We start from the raw sequence: 23860 nt of genomic DNA, 5'->3' as shown, positions 1-23860 counted from the left end.
GCCCTCCCCTGCCACCCACCTATGTCCAGAAACCCCCTCCTCTGCCATCCACCCATGTCCAGCGACCCTCCTGTCCCCTCTGCCCTCCCCTGCCATCCACCTATGTCCAGAAACCCTCCTGTCCTCCCTGCCTGCCCCTGCCATCCACCTATGTACAGAACCCCCCCATCCCCTCTGCCCTCCCCTGCCATCCACCTATGTGCAGAAACCCCCCCCCGTCCCCTCTGCCCTCCCCTGCCATCCACCTATGTGCAGAAACCCCCCCCCATCCCCTCTGCCCTCCCCTGCCATCCACCTATGTGCAGAAACCCCCCCCATCCCCTCTGCCCTCCCCTGCCATCCACCTATGTGCAGAAACCCCCCCTGTCCCCTCTGCCCTCCCCTGCCATCCACCTATGTCCAGAAACCCCCCTCCCCTGCCATCCACCCATGTCCAGCGACCCTCCTGTCCTCCCTGCCATCCACCTATGTCCAGAAACCCCCTCCCCTGCCATCCACCCATGTCCAGCGACCCTCCTGTTCCCCTTGCTGTCCACCTATGTGCAGAACCCCCCCCCCCCCCCCGTTCCCTCGGCCCTCCCCTGCCATCCACCTATGTCCAGAAACCCCCCTCCCCTGCCAACCACCCATGTCCAGCGACCCTCCTGTCCCCCTGCCCTCCCCTGCCAACTGCCATCCACCTATGTCCAGTAACCCCCCCATCCCCTCTGCCCTCCCCTGCCATCCACCTATGTCCAGAAACCCCCCTCCCCTGCCATCCACCCATGTCCAGCGACCCTCCTGTCCCCCCTGCCCTCCTCTGCCATCCACCTATGTGCAGAAACCCCCCCGTCCCCTCTGCTCTCCCCTGCCATCCACCTATATCCAGAAACCCTCCTGTCCTCCCTGCCTGCCCTTGCCATCCTGTCCAGAAACCCCCTCCCCTGCCATCCTGTCCAGAAACCCCCCTCCCCTGCCACCATGTCCAGCGACCCTCCTGTTCCCCCTGCCCTCTCCTGCCATCCTCTTCTCCCCCCCAACCAAGGAAGGTTAACTTTTCTTTTAAATTTACCCTCCATCGCCGGAATCCAGCACAGCAGCGTCAGTGAAAACGCTCCTCCCCTCCCAAGTTCCCCCGACATCTGTAGCAGAACAGAAGCTCTTCCTGATTCATTTATTCTCATTGTCCCGCCCTCGGGGGTGGGACAATGAGAATGAATGAATCAGGAAGAGCTTCTGTTCTGCTACAGACGTCGGGGGGACTCGGGAGGGGAGGAGTGTTTTCACTGACGCTGCTATGCTGGATTCCGGTGACGGATGGTAAATTTAAAAGAAAAATTATCCTTCCTTGGTTGGGGGGAGAAGAAGAGGGCGGGCAGGGTGGTGGTAAGCATGGCGCGGCGGCGCCGTGCCATGCTTACCTGGCTTGTTGTTTACGTCGGTGCCCTGGGAAGAGGCTGACTGAGGCGTGCTGCGCGGGGCCCTATGTGGCCGCCTCGGTCGCCTCGGCCTAAGACCGGCCCTGCTCACTCGTCATCCCGATTTCCATGTCATTTATAAATATGTTTAACACTGGTTCCAGTACAGATCCCTGTGGCACTCCACTGTTCACCCTCCTCCATTGAGAGAAATGACCATTTAACCCTACCCTCTGTTCTTTGTCCAATAACCAATTCCTAATCCACACCAGAACCTTGCCTCCTATCCCACGACTCTTTAATTTTCTCAGGAGTCAAGGAACTTTATCAAAAGCTTTCTGAAAATCTAGATACACTACATCAACCTACTCACCTTTATCCACATGTTTATTCATGCCTTCAAAGAAATGAAGCAAATTGGTGAGGCAAGACTTCCCTTCGTTGAACCCATGCTGACTCTGTCCCATTAAACCATGTTTGTCTATGTGTGCTGTAATTTTATTATTTTATAATAGTTTCCACTATTTTGCCCAGCACTAACGTCTGGCTTACTGGTCTATAATTTCCAGGATCACCCCTAGAACCCTTTTAAAAAATTGGCATCACATTGGCCACCCTCCAATCTTCAGGTACTACAGACAATTTTAACGACAGGTTACATATTACTAACAGCAGATCAGCAATTTCATGCTTGAGCTCGAGTACCCTAGGATGTATTCCATCTGGTCTAGGTGATTTACTACTCTTCAATTTGTCAATTTGGCTCAGTACATCGTCCAGGTTCACCAAGATTTTTTTTCAGTTTCTCCGCATCATCACCCTTGAAAATCATTTCCGGTACAGGCAGATCTCTTACATCTTCCATAAAGACAGAAGCAAAAAATTCATTCAGTTTCTCCGCTATGCTCTTGTCCTTCCTGAGCGCCCCTTTTGCTCCTTTGTGATCTAATGGTCCCATGGATTCCCTTGCAAGCTTTATGCTTCTGATGTACCTGAAAAAGTTGTTACTGTGAGCTTTAGCCTCTGCGGCAAGTTTCCCTTCATATTCTCTTTTAGCCTTCTTTTTTAATGCTTTGCATCAGACTTGCCAGTGCTTATGTTTTCATTTGGGTCCTTTTTCCATTCTTTGAAGGACAATTTTTTGGCTGTAATGGCCTCTTTTACTTCACCTTTTACCCATGCTAGCTGACGTTTTCTCTTCTTTCCACCTTTGCAAATACGTGGAATGCATCTTGCCTGGACTTCCAAGATGGTATTTTTGAATAACATCCATGCCTGATTTAGTGTCCTAACCTTTGCAGCTGATTCTTTTAGTTTTTTTTTAACCATTTTCCTCATTTTATTATAGTCGCCATTTGAAAATTAAATGCAGCTACAGTAGATTTCCTTTGCAGGTTCATCCCAGATAGTAGCTCAAATTTGATCATGTTTTGATCACTGTTTCCCAGGAGACTCAACATCGCCACTTCTCGCACTATGCCCTGCATGCCACCAAGGACCAGCTCCAAAATGGATCCCCCTCTTGTTGGTTCCTGGACCAGCTGCTCCAAGAAGCAGCCGTTTATTACATCTAGAAATTTTATTTCCCTGGCACTCCCTGATGTGACATTTATCCAGTCAATATCGGGGTAATTGAAATCAACCATTATTATAGCGTTGCCAATCTGGGGATAAGTGCTTCAGTGTTAACCAGGAGCAAGTATCGCACATTAATGTGAATGCTAGCACATGACCTACAATAAAAAGTAGTGGGAATGCCCCCAGTAAGTGCTGCATTAAATTTGCAGTTAGTGTGGGGTAAAGCCTCATGTTAAGCCACAGTAACTGCTAATGTTACTGCAGTTTCGTAAAATAACTCCTAAATATTTTTGTATATACATGCATAGTAAAGGCAATTTCCAAAAGCTATTTAAATTGCCCACCTTCTTTGTGACCCTGAGTAAGTCACTTAACTCTCCATTGCCCCAGGTACATAAAACTTAGATTGTGAACCCACTAGGGACGGAGAAAGTACCTGTATGTAATAAATGTAAACTGCTTTTTGATTGTACCACAGAAAGGTAGTATACCAAATCCATGACACCTCTACACATAAAAGAATTGCCTTCATTTTCTAAAACCTCTTTTTTAATTCTCCGTTTTTCCCTAGAGCAGTTAAGGAGACCACCCATGTTCCCTGAGCAGAGCCCTCTACTCCAATAAAGTGATCCATGAAAAAAAGATTCTTTTAGTTTCTGCAAGAATTGGATGACTAGGAGGAGGTGTGAAGTCTTTGTTGACAGCTATGTTGAATCTGGTTTTTCTTTCTGATTTTTATGGCTTTTGACAATAGCTAGTTAATGTATTTTATGTTTTTTTAAATGCATTGTCCTTATTTTTATTTATAAGTAATTTTGATGTGCTTTTAGTTCAAGCAGCAGTCTATCAAATTTCATAAATAAATAAACAAACACACATACTGAGAGTTCTTTGAGAGGCTGATGGAGAAATCTATTGCAAAGTGCATGTGCCTGTTATTGGGCAGACAATATACAAAGGGATTCAGCGCAGACCTTAACTCGTACAGTAGGGGCAGACACTATATTAAAATGGATAGTAATGAGTCCATTCCAATGCACAGAAGTAAACGGGATCTTAAAGCACACAGAATGTGATGAATTTACTAGGTCTGAGTTGGCACAGCAGGCTTAGGTGAGAGGATTTAATGCCAGTTTTTTTCTGAGACCATAATACGTACCTTCAACTTTAATCAACAGGAGGTAACAGGAATAACATGTATAGAATGTTTGTACGTTTGGGAAGCTTGCCAGGTGCTCTTGGCCTGGATTGGCCGCTGTCGTGGACAGGATGCTGGGCTCGATGGACCCTTGGTCTTTTCCCAGTGTGGCATTACTTATGTACTTATGTACTCTAAGTGCATGTCAAAACAAAACAAAAATGCCAGCACATACGCATTAACCATAATGATATCCTGCATTTAAATATCATCCTCACAAGTTTTATGTGCAAGAAATTTTTGTGAGGCTATTTATGCACAGAACAACATTCCAGTTGATGCACAGATGTGTGCCAGCACTTTCTTTCAGTTCAGACATGCGCACAATGAAGCTGCCCTCTACCACCGAACATTTGTGCGCATGTGTCCTGCAGGCTTTCCCCCTGATTAGCACACAAGTTCTATGTGCTTTGAGTTCCTAGCTCATTAGTTTAGTGCAGTGCCGTAGTTTATTTTCTCACTAATTTCAGTAGAAGCCACATATGTAGCTCTACTACATGGCTTTCTGCATTAGCCCCTGAATTTGTGTGGCTATATACTACTTTACTTTTGACTGCAGCTGCTGTTTGCTGCTTCACAAAAGCTGCCACCCTAGGCAACATGCCTGCCTGCCTGCCTGCCTAATACTTAAGCTGATCCTGACCCTACACATCAGTACAACCAGGGCAAAGCACCAGCTGTAGAGCAGCTCCTATTCTGTGTGATGTACTATATCAACAGAGAGTAGCTCTAAAAGTTACAAGCCAGGCTGAAGCTTAGCTGTAAGGATCCTTTCTGCGAGTTTGGATCACATAATATTTTAGCTGGCACTTCATTTTGAAGTGACCACCCTGTACCTACACAAGAATGAAGTGCTTGTCTTTGCACACTTAACCTATAAAGGTGAAATTGCCGAGTACAGAGCTAGAGTGCTGAACCCTTTTAGTCACATATATCAAAGTTGAGGAAAGCTTGCAAACCTAGATCAGGTTTACATGAACTTTCAGGAACAAGGGAAAATTGCTAGTAATCACATTAAATTCTGAAGAGAACTGGAATCGTTGTAGCTTTAACTACTACTACTAATTTCTATAGCACTACTAGATGTACACAGCACTGTACACATTATATTCAGGTACTTTCTCTGTCCCTAGAGGACTCACAATCTAAGTTTTTGGTACCTGGGGCAATGGAAGGTTAAGTGATTTGCCCAATGTCACAAGGAGCTGCCATGGGAATTGAACTCAGGTTGCCAGGATCAAAGCCTGCTGCACTAACCATTAGGCCACCCCTCCACTCTGTTCCTCTATTGATGGAAAGAGCAAAAGAAAAAAAAAAGACCCAAAGCACTTGGGTTAGTACTTGAGAAAACGGCACCCTAGGCATGACATTTTCAGTGCAACCCCTTTTCTTTGGGGTTATAAGGTTACAGACTAACACAAAAGGACACTATTGCCTTCTGGCTTGGTATCCAGGGTGGCTGCCATATTAGCTATTATTGTGGCAGCCACAGTGCTGCTAGTACACTTACCTGACAGAGAATATCTTTAATGTAACCTCCACAGAGCTCATAACCCTGGAGATCAAAGGCTTCCATCATGGTCCAGTATTTTGCTGCAACTGAATTGTCTTTCTTCTGGTCACAGCAGCCAAACTTCTCATACTCTGTGCAGAACTGCAGATTGAAAGCGGGTTGGAAAGGAGGTCTATAATCCAGGCATTGGGGGTGTCCTGCTAGTGGCAGGAAAATAGGAAGGAAAAGTAGGAAGGTGATGGTAGAAAATTCTGTCCTGTTACTGCATCCATTTCTCCCCCTTGGTGTCCTAGCCTCAGAGTTCCTAAGCTCAGATGTGTTAGGCTTTCCTGTCATCTCTAAGAACCTACACATTCATGCTCTGGCTGTAACTTAGCACATCACAATGTTTGCTCAGTTAGAGTCTCTCTCCCCTCCCTTGAACTGTTTGGCGGATGGAAAGGACAAACATTACACACTCTCCTTAGTGCTTTACACATCACTGAGATACCTCATCTTTGTTTTCCCCAGAAGAATCTGGCTCTAAATTATTTGTATTAAACTGATTTTTGTTACATTTGTACCCCGTACTTTCCCACTCATAGCAGGCTCAATGCGGCTTACATGGGGCAATGGAGGGTTAAGTGACTTGCCCAGAGTCACAAGGAGCTGCCTGTGCCTGAAGTGGGAATCGAACTCAGTTCCTCAGGACCATAGTCCACCACCCTAACCACTAGGCCACTCACTCATGAAACTACAATTAAGATGAAATGACTACAAGACAAATTATTTGAAAAAGAAACTCGTTTTAGAATCTGCTGTGGATTTATGAACCACACACCTAGTGAACCTAAACTACTGCCATGCCAACTATCAGAAAAGATGCCTGCCCAATTATGATTACACAAGGCCATCTTAAGGCTCTGTGAAGCCAAAGGAAAATTGCAAGCAAGATCACTGTCTCAGTCTTCCAGCCCTTTCCTTTCTTATAAGCAATTTATAATTTCTTTATTAATTTTCCCTCTAATCTTTTACCTCCCCCCCCCCCCCCACCCCGTTTTACAAAAGACACACTAACTTAAATGGCCAGAAATGGCTCCAGGCCATTTAAATCATGTCTGGGGCTAACTGCAGCTATTCACCGGCACTTAACCAGGATATACCTGGTTAGCACCTAAGCCATAACCAGCTATTTTGTGGGTAGTCTGGGGGCAGAGTCAGCACTTGTGTGGTTAAGTACCGATATTCAGTGCTTAACCCTATAAAACAACAGCACACATAGAGCCACCTAAAACACATTCTTATCTTTATGTGGTTCACTTTAAGCATTAAGTGCTGAATATCACACTTAACCAGGTAAGTTTTACCTGACCATATACGCCCAGATAGTCAATGCCTGGCATTGAATATCCAGGGATAAAGCTGGCGACGGCCAAAAAGACATTGACTGCCACTGGCTAAATATCTATCCCTGTGTTTCTAAATCTCTTGCTGAATGGGGCATCTTGTTAGTAAAAGCTGCCTCTGCAGATGGGTTACCTGAACTTAAATTGTGTTTTTAAGAGGGAGAAATACTGCTTACTTCACCAAGATTGCTAGAATCTCAGTAGAGGGAATCGTCATAAAGGCTGAAGTAGCTGCATTGAATTTTAATTGAGCAGATATAATAACTGCTAGACAGACTGTGAATACAAATTTAAAAAAAAAGACTTTGCATTATCTGTATGCAAATATATAGCACTAAATGAATATATAAACTTAATAGGTATCTCAGAGACCTGATGTAAGGAGGATATCCAATGGGATGCTGGGAGACCAGGTTACAAATTATACTGAAATGTTAAGGTAGTCAAATTGTTGGAGGGGTGGCGAGACCGATAATGAGAGATATGACTGAGGTCTATAAAACCCTGAGTGGTGTAGAACAAGTAGAAGTTAATCAATTTTTTACTCATTCCAAAAATACAAAGACAAGGGACGCTCAAGGAAGTTACATGGAAATACTTTTAAAACAAATACGAGGAAATATTTTTTTACTCAACGAATAGTTAAGCTCTGGAACTCTTTGCCAGAGGATGTAGTAAAATTGGTTAACATATTTGGGTTTAAAAAAAGGTTTGGATAAGTTCCTGGATGAAAAGTCCATAGTCTATTGAGACAGACATGGGGAAGCTACTGCTTGCCCTGGAATTGGTAGCACAAAATGTTGCCACTATTTGGCTTTCTGCCAGGTACTTGTGACCTGGCTTGGCCACTGTTGGGAACAGGATACTGGGCTAGATGGACCATTGGTCTGACCCAGTATGGCTATTCTTATGTTCTTATGTATATATATCAAGGATGCAGGACAGAAGGCCTGCAGGAAACAAAATGCACAGTGATTCCATGTGTGATGGAGAAGAATTGATGGGGTTACTATCTCATCAGAATTTGCTAGGGGGGTAGAGTGTTTAGATGCCATAAATGGGTTTAATATTAGGAACAGATGGTCCTAAAACAAAGAGGGAGGCTACTCTACATCTAATCCAACACAGGATGAGGGGTGAAGGGTAATAGGAATGGGGTCTCTTGGCAATACTGATCATAATGCAGAGTTGACAATCATTGGGCACGAATGGATTTTAAAAAAACTACTGTAGTTTGACATTTAAAAAGGGGGAATATGATCAAATTAGGAAATTAGAACAAAATCAAAAGGAAGGGTTGCAAAGGTTAAACACTTGTATGCAGCAAAATCCTGTTTAAAAATACAAAAAAAAAGTGTTTCATGCATTAGAAAAGCAAACCACTACCAGCATAAATAAATGACAAGGGAAGCAGGACCTTACGAGACTGGGCGTCTAAATGGCAGATGACGTTTAATGTGAGCAAGTGCAAAGTGATGCATATGGGAAAGAGGAATCCGAATTATAGCTACGTCATGCAAGGTTTCACTTCAGGAGTCACCAACCAAGAAAGGGATCTCGGCGTCATTGTTGATGATATGTTGAAACCCTCCACTCAGTGAGAGCTGCGATGGCTAAGAAAGCAAATAGAATGTTAGGTATTATTAGGAAAGGAATGGAAAACAAAAGTGAGGACGTTATAATGTCTTTGTATCGGTCCATGGTTTGACCGCACCTCGAATATTGTGTTCAATTCTGGTCACCGCATCTCAAAAAAGATGTAGTGAAATTAGAAAAGGTACAGAGAGGGGCGACAAAAATGCAAAAGGGTATGGGATGATTCCCTATGAGGAAAGGCTGCAGTGTCTAGGGCTCTTCAGCTTGGAGAAAAGATGGCTAAGGGGACATATGATAGAGGTCTACAAAATAATGAGTGGAGTGGAACGGGTAGACGTGAATCGTTTGTTTACTCTTTCCAAAAATACTAGGACTAGGGAGCATGCGATGAAGCTACAAAGTAGTAAATTTAATACGAATTGGAGAAAAGTTTTCTTCACTCAACGTGTAATTAAACTCTAGAATTCGTTGCCAGAGAATGTGGTAAAGGCGGTTAGATTAGCGGGGTTTAAAAAAGGTCTGGATGGCTTCCTAATGGAAAAGCCCATAGACCATTATTACATAGACTTGGGGAAAATCTACTGCTTATTTCTGGGATAAGCAGCATAAAATGTATTGAACTTTTTCAGGATCTTGCCAGGTATTTGTGACCTGGATTGGCCACTGTTGGAAACAGGATTCTGGGCTTGATGAACATTTGGTATGTCCCAGTGTGGCAATACTTATGTACAGCCTATTCCAGGTGGCATCAAATGGTTCCTGAAACGGGCCCCATTTGGTTTAAAGGCAACTTTGCAGACTTGGCTTCGCCTTGAAGCACCCTCCCTATAGCTCTGGTGCGCTGGCATGCTCACTATGTTATGATTGGAATGTGTACCAATCCATGACCTCAACAAGCCCAAGGGGCAGACACTTTAAAAGACTTGGAAAAGATTTGACCACACTTACACCATGAGTCCAAAGTCATTTACTTAATTTGTAAGAGGAAGGTTCAATCACCAGTGAGAAAGTAGGAATTGGGGGTTGTTTTGGGAGGGAGGGAAGGAACAGTTTCAGGGTATGTTGTTTAAAAGCATAAAATGATGCACATTGAACTTTTTTTTTGTATTGCTTCAGATGGCGCTGTACTGGTATTTGTTCTCGTTTGTATATGTTTGTACAGAGTTGCTGTGCTTGAACAAATAGATTTATGTTTCAACAATTTTTTATTGATGAGGTCACATGGTATACAATTCCATCTCTGTCAATATAAATCGTATAACAGCGAAGTCTAGTACACATTACTAAACCTGAAACGTCCATCATCAATGTTTTCCAAACTTTTCTCCCCTATCCCTTCCTTCTTGTCTTCTCCTATATTTATAATGTGTACATGTATAATTACTGTGCAGTTGCATAACTATTAACAATAAACTTTTATATGAAACTCCAATATTTATAACTCGTGTTTTACTCGGTGTATCATCCCAACAATATTTACTGGTGGGTCCTCTTAATGTGCTCCGTCAAAGGATTGTTCTATCTAATAATACACATGTCCCTCTATTATGCATTGAACATTACCCTTCCCACTCCTATACCCCCCTCCCCCTCTACTCGCATAAAATGTTCTCTACACATCTTGGTTAGTTACCTCTACCTCTGCACATGCTATTACTACCAGAGTGTAAAATATTGGTCTTACTTCTTTTGGCACTGTGCTCCTCTTATAATAGGGGCAGATTATTGAGCACTGCGCTTCTCGCTTTATGTGAGATACTGTGTAAATATCTGTTCCAAATTGAAATAAAGGCTTTTCTTTTCTTTGGGGTGCCGCGTGCCGCTCTAGCCTCCCATAACATCAACTCATGAAATTTATTCCTGCAAAACCAGATGGTGGGTGGTTCTTCTTGCATCCAATGCCTCAGTATACATTTTTTCCCCACTGCGTATGCCTTACCCAGTAATAGATCCATGTTCTTGTCTGATAGCTTGGTTCATTAATCTCATCCCATGGCTTTTCCTACCATCTCTATGCTGATGACTCCCAAATCTACCTTTCTACCCCTGATATCTCACCTTGCATCCAAACCAAAGTTTCAGCGTGCTTGTCTGACATTGCTGTCTGGATGTCTCAACACCACCTGAAATTAAATATGACCAAAACCGAGCTTCTCATTTCCCCCCCCAAACCCACCTCCCCGCTCCCCCCGTTTTCTATTTCTGTTGATGGCTCTCTCATTCTCCCTGTATCCTCAGCTCGAAACCTTGGGGTCATCTTTGACTCTTCTCTCTCCTCTGCTCATATCCAGCAGATTGCCAAGACCTGTCGTTTCTTTCTTTACAACATCCGTAAAATCCGCCCCTTTCTTTCCGAGCATGCTACCAAAACCCTCATCCACACCCTTGTCACCTCTCGTTTAGACTACTGCAATCTGCTTCTTGCTGGCCTCCCACTTAGTCACCTCTCCCCTCTCTAGTCGGTTCAAAACTCTGCTGCCCGTCTCATCTTCCGCCAGGGTCGCTTTACTCATACTACCCCTCTCCTCAAGACCCTTCACTGGCTCCCTATCCGTTTTCGCATCCTGTTCAAACTTCTTCTACTAACCTATAAATGTACTCACTCTGCTGCTCCCCAGTATCTCTCCACACTCGTCCATCCCTACACCCCTTCCTGTGCACTCCGCTCCATGGATAAATCCTTCTTATCTGTTCCCTTCTCCACTACTGCCAACTCCAGACTTTGCGCCTTTTGACTCGCTGCACCCTACGCCTGGAATAAACTTCCTGAGCCCCTACGTCTTGCCCCATCCTTGGCCACCTTTAAATCTAGACTGAAAGCCCACCTCTTTAACATTGCTTTTGACTCGTAACCACTTGCCTCCACCTACCCTCCTCTCTTCCTTCCCGTTCACATTAATTGATTTGATTTGCTTACTTTATTTATTTTTTGTCTATTAGATTGTAAGCTCTTTGAGCAGGGACTGTCTTTCTTCTATGTTTGTGCAGCGCTGCGTATGCTTTGTAGTGCTATAGAAATGTTAAATAGTAGTAGTAATAGCTCATAGGCCCCCCCCCCCTTTTGTTCAATAACACCCCTCTCCACGAGGGAATTAGTCTATGGCCTATGAGAGTCTCAAGGTAATTAGGGATCCTTTTCCAGAATATTTTCACTTTGATACAACTCCAAAATGCATGCAGAAGTGTATTTCTCCCTCGTCTACACTTTACACACTGAGCATCCGGTGCACAGCCCGCTCTTGCTGCCTGTGTTTGTGCCATGTATCCCCTATGTAATATCCTATACTAGCTCTCCTGTAGCTCTGCCTCGCTAACTTGCCTGGGGATATCTTTTATCAATTTTGCAAAATTTACTCCCTTCAATTCATATCCCAGGTCTTTGCTCCAAGCCTCTATGAGTGCTCCATAGTTTCAGGGCGGACAGAGCGACAGCAGGGCCTGGTGCAAACTAGATATGGAAACGTGACCATGTGCATCCCCTTTTAAGAATTCTCTGAGTTTTTGTCCTAATTTTGTTCCCAATGCCTCTTCATCTAAGCTGTACCAATAGTGATGTAATTGTCTGTATGTAAAGTGATCTTTGTTAGTTAAAGTCTCCGCCCTAGGTCTTGAAATGTATACAAACCTCCTTCCTCATTTACTATGTGTTCCATTAGGCTGATTCCCATGTCTGCCCATCTCTTAATTAACCTAGCCTCCAGTCCAGGTGGAAAATCTCCATTCCCCCGGAGCGGAAGCTGATCGCTAATATTTGGGTTTTGATTTCAAACTGTCATAAGAAAGCGCCAGACCTGTCTTAAAGGTTGTAACAGAATACTTTTCTTACATGTTGGCAGTAAACTTTGTGATTGGGCCTGTATTAGAAAGTTTACATGCCAAGGCAAGGGCGATATAGTGCCTGTTCCCAACTGACTGGAGTAAATTGTTCTGTATTAAGTATCCAATCCTGAAGATGCCTCAGTAGACATGCTTGATTGTACCGTCCAAGATTTGGGAGAATTGAACAAATAGATTTAAACATAAATGTTGAGGGAAGAGAAGGTAATAAAAACAAAACATGTTGAAATGAGGAAACATACAAAAATGGCAATTTAGAAATAAAGCCTTATCAAGTCAGGGCAAAAAGAATTTGAAGGCAAGCTCACCACAGAGGCATAACCTAATGGTAAAACATTTCAAGTACATTCAAAGTAAAATGTCTATGAAGACTCCTATCAAACCATAACCTCAACCCTTATATATATGCTGATGACGTGACAATATACATCCCTTTCAAACAAGACATCAACGAAATCTTCAACGAAATCAATAAAAGCCTACACATCATGAACACATGGGCAGATGCATTCCGTCTGAAATTAAATGCTGAAAAAACTCAATGCCTGATACTCACCTCCCAATACAACACAAAGGAATTCACCGCTATAAACACACCAAACCTAAACCTTCCAATCTCAGAAACGCTCAAAATCCTTGGAGTCACTATCGACCGCCACCTAACACTCGAAACTCACGCAAACAACACAACTAAAAAGATGTTTTACTGCATGTGGAAATTGAAAAGGATAAGACCATTCTTCCCAAGATCCGTCTTTCGCAGCCTAGTGCAATCCCTCGTACTCAGCCACCTGGACTACTGCAACTCACTATACGCAGGTTGCAAAGAGCATACACTGAGAAAACTTCAAACAGCCCAAAATACGGCAGCCAGACTCATCTTTGGAAAGCCAAAATATGAAAGTGCAAAACCACTACGAGAGAAACTGCACTGGCTTCCACTCAAGGAACGCATCACTTTTAAAGTATGCACATTAGTTCACAAAATCATCTACGGCGAAGCCCCAGCCTACATGCCTGAGCTTATAGACTTACCACCCAGAAACGCCAAAAAATCATCCCGAACCTTCCTCAACCTCCACTTCCCCAATTGCAAGGGCTTGAAATACAAGATGCTACACGCGTCAACCTTTCCTCACATGAGCATGCAGTTTTGGAATACACTGCCGCGCAACTTAAGAACAATCCACGAGCAAGCTTCCTTCCGCAGATCACTGAAAACCCATCTTTTTGAAAAAATTTACGGAAAGAGCCAAAACACATAAATTCCACACTTACTGTTTAGTAATGCACTATAATTCCACTTCTGAACTCTCATCCCCCGTAATCCACTTCTGAACTCTCATCCCCCGTAATCCCACATCACTCCTACCTTTACTCATAGAAATATGTATACTATATGTCTTTATGCCTTAATATTGCCCTCAAGCTCCCACTGTCTCCTTCCAATGTTCAATGTTTGTGTTCCACTGTTGCACTCCTTAACGTCACTTCGATTGTCTCGCATAATTCTGCACAATGTAATCCATAACCAATCTGTAACAAATTGTAATTACATCATTCATTTCTTATTGTAAGCCACACCGAACCCGCAAAAAGGTGGGAAAATGTGGGATACAAATGCAATAAATAAATAAAGGAAGTACCCAGTTGTTCGGAATGAGCATTGGATTCCTGTTTTGGTAAGGATCAAATTCAAGACTTTAACTTTGGTCTATAAAAAGTACCTAATACGGGGTTCACAGATTTTGTATCACACTATGAGATCTCTTTGGTCACTAAATCAGAACCTTCTTGTAGTTCCTTCCATACAGTAATCTGTTTTTATACCTTCCAGCGAGGTTGGACCATCCATGTGGAATGTTCTTCCACTGCATCTTCAGCAGGAACTATCATTCCTCTGAGAGTGCTTTGTAAACTCACTTTTATAAAAAGTGTCCGTAGACTGCATAAGTGTATGCTCACTCACTCAAAAAGGATCAAAGAAGGGAAATAACTGACTAAGCAGAAGAGACTTCCTTTTTTTTTTTTAATACTATTATCTCTTCTATGCTGAACATGCTGGGTTTTGAACCCTTTATTCTGTCTCTTTATAAATCTATGCAGAGTTTCTATGTGCAGACATCAATGACATCTCTTCTTATTTTACTGCAATACAATCATTGCTGGTTCAGACATAATGGGGATCATTTTGTAAAAGAGCACCTAACTACAGCCTACTCTATAAAAGGAAAGTGTCTATTTTCTTTTATAAAATACTAGTGTAAACAGGTGTATGAAGTTAGGCACAAACATACCAGCTGGTGTAAATGCTTATGCCTAGATGCCAGACATAAGTCATGCTACTCGGTGTGTCTCATGTGTATGCCCACTTGTAAAACACATGCCACAGAAGCCGTGCATTTTTTTACAGAATAGCACATAGCTGGATTTTTTGCATTTGTGCACATATGTGGTATATATGCTGGTAGACTCATCATTTATGCATGTATTTGCTATGTAAAATGTTAGCACCTTCTTTATAGAATTACCCCCTATCTGTTTAAGGCTAGCCATAAACAACTCATGATGGACAATTAGTGAAGAAATCTTGGTCAGCTAATACCAGATAGGATGAGCTGGTAGGATGATTGGGGGGTGGGGGGGGGAGGCAGGTATGGGGTGACCAATGTGAGGGTTCTGTATTGTGCATGATTAGACCTATTGAGTTCTTTTCTTTAGGATTTACTGTTTTGTAAACCACTTTAACTTTTTTTTGTATTTGGCGGTATATTAAGTTTGAATAAATTTAAACCTACAGTCATTGAGACACTGATCTGCTGAAATCTCATCTTCTTTATTCAAAATCTCACAGAATGCAAAATATTCCAGGTATCAAAATTATTTAAGTTAAAGCAATTGTAAATACAGGGAACCAGGCAAAAATACATAGGTTTTAGCTACAATGAGCAAAAAGTGCATGGTAAAAAAAAAAAAAAAATCCTCACACACACTCACATACACACAAAGAACAAAAATAATCTGCCAATTCTGTAGCTACTTCAGTAACACCTTAGGCAGATTAAATAAGTCAAGCAAGCATTTGCCACAGTAGACAATTATCGAGGCTTTACAAAGCTGTGCTTCTTCACCAACTTCTTCACAGTCTTCAGTTTTTTCTTCTGAGCTTTGGGGCCTTGGTGTACAACATAGGTAAAATATTTGCAACCTTGAAAACAAACATATACACAATTGATAATTTGTCCAAAAAACACCTATTTTAAAAAGGCTGAATTGATCAGTTGTCTTGAACAATGATGTTCTGATGCAAACTGCAAAGAATCAGCAGAAATACAAATTTCCAAAGAACATCATGCCTCCTCTCTGTACAGTGCAGCTTTTATGGGTGCACCAAATGAATTGTAAACCATAAAAGGGGTGAATAAAACCATTCATAACACCTATAGATGGGATGCAGAATGTATGTGAACTGGGTTATTAAAGAAGCCAGAGTCCATGATCCCTACCAAGAGTGATTAAGTTAGAGGAAGGGGTGAGGAAGCAAGGTAGTACAAATAAAGGGAATCCTCTGCTTCCTCAAGCAGAGGATTTCCCAAACAGTTGTAAATGAAGGTTCATGGCAGTGCTACTTAGTGGAAGCCAGTCCTGACTAAGCTGAACGCAAAGGAGGAATAGGATTGCTGACCAGAGGAAAGGATATGTACTTAATTTAAGTACACTGAGACCGCCATGTAGGCATAATACTGACATACAGGGGTCAATTTATATTACGTGATGCCTATGTGAATATTCCAAAAAGGTACTTATTTTATAAAGACCCTAAATCCTATGGAGAGCAAACATATCAAACAATATAAAAAAAGAAAGTCAATTTGCTCTAAGCATTGTGTAACTGGAAAGTAGAAGGGGACTTGCTGAAATTTAAAGAAAAAAACCGAGTCCTGGACTTTTTTAACAAACCTCTAAAGGGGTTTCTATCATTGGCTTAAGTCCAGCGGAAAAAATAATGGTGGGAAACAACTCTACCACAGAGAGAAAAAAAACCACAGTCGAAAAAAACCAGCTCAGGACTTAATTAATCCCCATCTCTAAACTTCCCATTAAGTACAATGTAACTATAAATGAACTGCAATTTCCCACAAAAATACATGAACGAAGCTTGCTTAACACAGAAGACAGTACTTAGCTAAGTGTGCTGATATCCATGCATTCTCCACATCATATCCTTGAATGTTGGCAGAAAAGTAACAGCAAACACCAAAAGTATAATGCAGCAATGTCTACCGAAGCTTCTTCAATCTCCAACAAGGGGCCCTGCTTGTTTCGCTGACGCTGCGTCGGGAGGAGAAACTGTACAGCAAGAAAATCAAGCTCAAAATGGCGATCAGAGAAAAAAAAGAACGCCAACACTAGTCAGCCAATCAGCACAAACTTCTACCTTAAAGAAAAACACCCCTCAAAATTCTCTTCAAAAAATACTGAAACTTGCTGCAAAAAAACATACAGAAAAGCCTAATAAAGTGAATCTTCAAAAAAAAAAAAAATGCTTCCCATTCTAAAGGTCCATTGAGGTCATGCAGTTGTGTTGTCTGTAAAGTGAAAATCCATCTTTGTTCACATTGTCTCAAACTTTTAGATACATCCCCACTACGTTTAGTCACATAAATCGGATCAATGGTCATACATCTCAAATAAGAAAATGTGTGTTGGTATTCTGTGCAATGTTTAACCATGGGGGCTGTCATTTTGCCTGTAGAAATACAGTGCTTATGTTCTGTTAATCTGACTTTTAATGCCCTTTTCATCTGCCCTATATATATATATCATGTTGCAAGGGCAGTGAATCATAAATCACTGATGTAGACTCACAAGTAGTAGAACACCTGATCTGTATGTTCTTCTGTCACAAGGGCCAATAAAACTCAAGGCCCTCCTCCATGTTGACACAGAATTTACAATGACCATACTTTCTATGCCCAGTAGACGTCTTGGATTGTGTTTCATGGAAAGTTTAGAGGTGATTATGGGGATTAAGTAAGTCCTGAGCTGGTTTTTTCGATGGTGGTTTTTTTCTCTCTGTGGTAGAGTTGTTTCCCATTGTTGTTTATTCAGTCGCACTTAAGCCAATGACAGAAACCCCTTTAGAAGTTTTGTTAAAAAGTCCAGGACTCTCCTCAGGGTAGTTGAGGCTGTTTCTCTTTAAATTTCAGCAAGGCCCCTTCTACTTTCCATTTACACAATGCATAGAGCAAATTGACTTATTTTATAAACCCAGAAGACTAGTATAAATACCCACAGGTAGAAATATTCGCCATAATACAACATTCCACCTGATGAAATAAATCATATCAAAAGGCCCATCAGAAAATCTGTCTCCAGTCAGCAACAAGCTTGACAAATCTATAAGGGCTCAAAAACAATCAGTAATAAGACCTATTTCTGTGCAGAATATCAATGTAGTGAAGTTTATTTATCTCAATGATTATGCAATGAAAAAGATACAAGATCACAGTGAAGTTTATAAGAGCCGAATGTTGATAACTACAAGGGACCCTCCCTTAGCTAACGTTTGAAGAATTTTTCATATATGTGATCATCTATGGGAAAAGGTGACTAAAGTAGTAGATCCAAAACGTTGAGAATGGCCAATTTTTCAAGTCATGGGTACATAAGCAGTCTGAAAAATTAATGTTTAAAATTCTGCATTTTTTTTTTCACATAAAAAGATGGAATTTGGACTGTTGTAACAAATTGTTTGCTCTAACACAGTTCATTAAAACCTCATTTTTTGTTTCTGATGACTTTAGTCACTTTTTCCCCAGAGATGGTCACGTATATGCAATTTTGGATAGACAAGTGATACGACTTGATTGAAAGGAGGTGTTCTAAATTATTCACCACAATTATAGGAATTTGTGATGGAGTGGCCTTTGATGGCAACTCTGAACTACTACTCAAGTCGTAAGCAAAAGGGTTAAAACAGTGTTATAAGAATACAATGATAAAACCAGCTGTAAAGGAGATTCATAAGCTAAACAGTGTCTCATCGTGAGAAATAAGGCTAGTGCTAAGCAGACTTCTATAGTCTGTGTCATGAAAATGGCAGACATCAGGATCGAGTATATGTATTTCATATCGGATTCATATCATATGCTATGACTGCGGGTGCTGTGCATCTCTAAGGGAGGGGGTTGAAATTAGCAGGTAAAATGTTGTTAATTAGCAATATTGTTGGATTTTTGCACTGTTGGTATGGTATTGTTCCAAGTAGGGCTGCGCCAAATATTTGGCCCCCTACTATCCTGAACGCATTATTCATATTTGACAGAATACGAATAATGCATTCAGGGCACTAGGGGGCTGAATATTCGGTACAGCTCTAGTTCCAGGATTGCATCAGTATAATTGGCTATATGGGAGTGGCATGGTGATGAATTACTGACTGCCCTGTTTATGCTGGCAGTGTTTAATCATTAAGGAGTGTAACCTGCACAAAGTACCAGATACAACTCTGATCACCTTGTTGGGCAGACTGGATGGACCGTGCAGGTCTCTATTTGCCATCATTTACTATGTTAGGATTTTCAGAAACCGATATTTTGCAAAAAAACAACATGGGGGACTGATACGTGGAATGTTGCATTTTGCTGATTTTATAGGAGCCACACTAACAAATGGGGAAAACCAAGATGTGGTAGGAGGAGAAATAAATACTAACCCCCCTGATATTCAAAACCATTTAACCAGCCATGGACGGCATCTAGACAGTTAAATGGTACTTAACCAACTATCCGGCGATATTCAGCAGGCGGTAGATGATTATCCCCCACTAAATATTCCTGGGTAGCAATAGCTGGTACATCTTTAGCTGATTTAAATTTCTTTGAATATCGACATAGCAAGTTAAATTTAAACTGGCTAAAAATAAACTGGATATTCAAGGCCGATCACCAGAAACAGCAGGGCATTGAATATCTGGGCTGACCATTGACCACGGGAGTTAGCTGGGCCCCAAGTAGTCAAAACATACCAAACAACATGGATGTGTTCCTTCAGTGGTGAGTTGCTTTTAAACACTGTGCTAAGCTGGTTTGAATCTCATGTTGGTGTTCCTGAAGAAGTTGAAGTGAAACATGGCCCATGTTGGATTTATTGAAGGGAAATCTTGAATCACCAATCTACTACATTTCTTTGAAGGGGTGAACAAACATGTGGATAAAGGTCAGCTGGTCAATATTGTGTATTTGGATTTTCAAAATGCATTTGACAAAGTACCTCATGAATGACTCCAGAGGAAATTGGAGTGTTAATGGCATAAGAGGCAGTGTTCTACTGTGGATTAAAAATTGGTTAAAACATAGAAAATAGACAGTATGGTTAAATGGTCAGTATTCTCAAAGGAGAAGGGTAGATAATGGGGTTCCCCAGGGGTCTGTGCTGGGACCACTGCTTTTATCATATTTACAAATGATCTAGAGATGATAGTAACTAGTGAGGTAATTAAATTTGCTGATGACACAAAATTATTCAAAGTTGTTAAACTGCAAGAGGATTGTGAAAAATTAAAAGAGGGCCTTACGAGACTGGGCATCCAAATGGAAGATGACGTTTAATGTGAGCAAGTGCAAAGTGATGCATGTGGGAAACAGGAACCTGAACAATAGCTACGTAATGCAAGGTTCCACGTTAGAAATCACCAACAAAAAAAGGGATCTTGGCGTTGTTGATGATACGATGAAACCCTCTACTCAATGTGCAGCAGTGGCTAAGAAAGCAAATAGAATGTTAGGTATTATTAGGAAAGGAATGGAAAACAAAAATGAGGACATTATAATGCCTTTGTATTGCTCCTTGGTGCAACCATTACCTCAAATACTGTGTGTAATTCTGGTCACTGCATCTCAAAAAAAGATATAGTGGATTTAAAAAGGTACAGAGAAAGGGGACAAAAATGATAAAGGGGCTGGAACGACCTCCCTATGAGGAAAGGCTAAAGCAGCTAAGGCTCTTCAGGTTGAAGAAAAGACAGCTGAGGGGAGATATGATAGAGGTCTATAAAATAATGAGTGGAGTGGAACAGGTAGACATGAATCGTTTGTTTACTCATCTCAAAAAAAAAAGATATAGTAGCCAGTGGCATACCTACCTTAGCTAAAAAGAAAAATCCAGAAAAGATGAAGGAACAGTAATGCCTACTACCGTTATAAACAAGCCAAAGGAGTAGGGTGAAGGGGAAGGCACTTCCAAAAGCTACAGGAAAGACGAAAAGAATCTTGTATGTACACATTTATTTAGGACACACCAAAAAGACTAGACACAGCAGCTGTCTTTCGGTGCGTTAGCACCTGCTTCAGGAGTATTGAGCTGTGGTGTAGTTCAATATATAGGAGCTCTGCACAACTCAAGTCGTCATGAGAAATCTTCCAGCAGTGCTGAAAAGTGAAGTAACAACAGAATAACACCCTATATTATCTGACGAGCTACAGTGTAGTTTAATGTGTAGGAGCTCTGCACAGCTCGTCAAATATAAGGTGTTTTCAGAACTGCTGGAAGGTTTCTCATGATGAGACGCTGTTTGGCTTATGAATTTCCTTTACAGTTAGTTTTAACATCGTGTTCTTGTAACACTGTTTTAACCCTTTTGCTTCTGACTTGAGTTGTGCAGAGCTCCTACATATAGTAGCTTAAGACTCCTGAAACAGGCGCTGACACACCGAAATACAGCTGCTGTATCGAGTCTATTTGGTGTGTCCTAAATACATTTTTATATACAAGATTCTTTTCATTTTTCCTATGGCTTTTGGAAGTGCCTACCCCTTCACCCTACTCCTTTGGCTTGCGTACCTACCTTGGTTGCCAGCCAGGGCACAGCACTTCCCTCCTCTGAGCAAGGGGGTGCACTGAGCAGGCACATGGCTGCCGTCTCTGCTGGTCCTCTGCCCCTGATGTCAACTTCCTGTTCAAGGGCAGGGGACCAGCAGAACAAACATTCGTCACCCCCACCGCCCCACTCTTGGTATGTTAGAGTGGCTGGGATGCAAGAGAACCAAACTGTTATTCTGGAGAATCTGCCTAGTGCTGCACTTATAAAGTGGTTTCAGATGGCAGCGCTTGCAGGCTTAGATGATAGACAGAACATTTTAGTACACAAGGTCAGGATAAAATATTTTTAAATTGAAAAATCTATTTGCCTTTGCTTCATTTTGCCTAATTTCCCTTTCTATCATCTGGTTCACAACAGATCAAAGAGTGACCCCAGCAAAGTAGGAACTCAAACTTTAAGAGCAAAGACGGCCAGTATTGAGCCAACCATAGCTCTCCTTCGTGACCTGCAGAATCTCCCAAGCAAAGGCAAGAACCCAGGCCCAGAAGAGACAGGCACACAAGGCAAAAATAAAGTTGATGCTGTCATATTAACATACTTATTTGTTCAGGTTACTCAGCTAATAATTAAATGCTAAGAATCAAGAGGATCTTTAATCTTGTTCTATGCCCTATTAACCATAGCTAATCTTTTTACCATCCAAGAATGAAGAGAAGGTACCTTTTCCTAACATAATTCCAGAAACCAGTGCTTTCTTACAGGCAAGTTTTTCACTCTTCTGCCAATCCTTCCTAGCCAAGAAATGGCTGAAGTGAAAGGCAGGCCACCAGTCTTTCCTGGACTTCCATTCCTCCTGCACCCAGTCACGATGCCTGCTATAATCAGGAAAGAAAAAAAAGAAGAGAATGTTACAAGTCAACAAGTCTAAAAGTAAAACTGTCGTATTCCATTACAAAATGCAAATCCTCTTACAACCAAGCTGGTCCACTATAAAAATGGCTGTAGCCTACTGCATTATAGCTCATATATCACAGATGGCCAAAATCCATCCTCCAAACACAGCTGATAATACACTGGATTGTCACCAATAAGCAGCACAGGCAACTTTTCTGTTCATTTTTATAGAAAGCTTACTCAGTAAGGAATTCTGGTAGCCGTGTTGGGCCTGGAGAAAAACTGAATTTTTGATGGGAAGTGATACTTTTCATGGGACCAACAAAGCAGATGCTTTTGAGACCAGTCACAATGTCACATCTGGAGAAAAGACTAGCTTGGTTTTGCAAGCTCCTATAAGCAAAGTTGCATACTTGTAATAAGTGTTTTCCATGAACAGTGGGGCCCTTCAGCCACACGAGTGGTGAGGTTATGGGTAATGGCACTGGTCCAGTGTAAATTCCCCAGCTATGAAACTTCTAGAAGAAGTTTCTGCAGCTGCATGGACATTCCTACCTGTGGTCAAATACACTAATCTATTAGCTAACTACCAGTCTATAAAAAGCATGTTTCAACCTTGGGAAGGGATGGATTGTGTGGCCAAAGGATCCCACTGTCCAAGGAGAACATCCGTTACAGGTATGCATCTCTGTTTTCTCCATGGACAGTGTGGATCATTCAGCTACACAAGTGGAGCCTCTCGAGCTTAGAGCTGCACATAGTCATATCATATGTAGAAAAACATACAAAGGATAAACAAAAAATGCAAAAAGTAGCAGTAATTGCTTACAACAAAAATATTTATTATGAATTATAACACATCAGAAAAACAGTCAGCATAAGTGCAATGGAGGAGAGTTGAATCATTCACAACACAGAACTTAAGACATTGTGACCAAAAGAGGTATGTGCAGCATCTGGTCTGTCTAAACAAGAATGCTTTACAAAGTGTGGATAGAAGACTGTGACTGTTCTACAGATATCCTGTAGATGCCCTCTACACATGAACGTTCATAGTTGCCATAGTACGTAAACATTGTGCTGTAAATCTAGCATTCAAAATGGATTTTTAGTCTGGAACAACAAGAATTAATACAGTCTGCAATCTTGCTGAAAAGAGTTCGCTTAGTAATAGGTGTTGGATCACACCTGGAGTCAATGGGAATAAAGAGCTGCGACGGTCTCCAAGGTGAAGCAGTACGCTGTAAGTAGATCTCCAATGCTCACTTACAAATCTAGAGTATACATTCTCTTTTGATAAACGGAAAAAATATTGGTTAATATGGAAATCTGAAGCTATTTTGGGGAGGAATTTTGGATTAGTTTTCAGAAAGATATCATTCAAAAGCTGTATGAAAAGCACATATTGAACTAAAGCATGAAGCTCACTTATTCTCCTTGCTGAGGTGATTGCAACCAATAATAAAGTCTTCCAGATAAGGCATTTAATTGGTGCCAAAGGAGGCTTAAAAAGTGATTCCAGAAGGAATTGTAGGATTAAGTCAAGCTCCCAGGCAGGGGTAGAAGGTCTAACAAGTTAGTTTAAGATTAAATAGACCCTTCATGAATTGAGCCACCATAGGATGTTTGGTAGGAAGT

At 41.7% G+C, this 23860-nt stretch overlaps 2 protein-coding genes across 6 annotated transcripts in view; both read right to left on the bottom strand.

Annotated features, from left to right (window-relative positions):
- The window catches only part of HHIPL2 (HHIP like 2), a 67816-nt gene extending 61794 nt beyond the window's left edge, over positions 1–6022 (bottom strand). The window contains 1 exon segment of the mRNA XM_030194665.1: positions 5684–6022. Coding sequence (XP_030050525.1) covers positions 5684–6022 — 339 coding nt within the window.
- A 9302-nt stretch (positions 6023–15324) lies between these two features.
- TAF1A (TATA-box binding protein associated factor, RNA polymerase I subunit A) overlaps positions 15325–23860 on the bottom strand; it is a 182512-nt gene continuing 173976 nt past the window's right edge. For 4 of the 5 annotated variants that reach the window (XM_030195994.1, XM_030195992.1, XM_030195993.1 and 1 more), the window contains exons 10-11: positions 22049–22203; positions 15325–15712 (exon numbers count right to left, since the gene is read on the bottom strand). In XM_030195994.1, the coding sequence (XP_030051854.1) occupies positions 15603–15712; positions 22049–22203 (265 nt within the window). In that variant the 3' untranslated portion in view covers positions 15325–15602. The remainder of the gene's footprint in view (positions 15713–22048; positions 22204–23860) is intronic. The other variant, XM_030195995.1, reaches the window with a different exon arrangement.

This window comes from Microcaecilia unicolor, chromosome 3, assembly GCF_901765095.1.
Source record: "Microcaecilia unicolor chromosome 3, aMicUni1.1, whole genome shotgun sequence".
NCBI classification, from domain to species: domain Eukaryota; kingdom Metazoa; phylum Chordata; class Amphibia; order Gymnophiona; family Siphonopidae; genus Microcaecilia; species Microcaecilia unicolor.
This window is presented reverse-complemented; position numbering and strand designations above follow the sequence as displayed.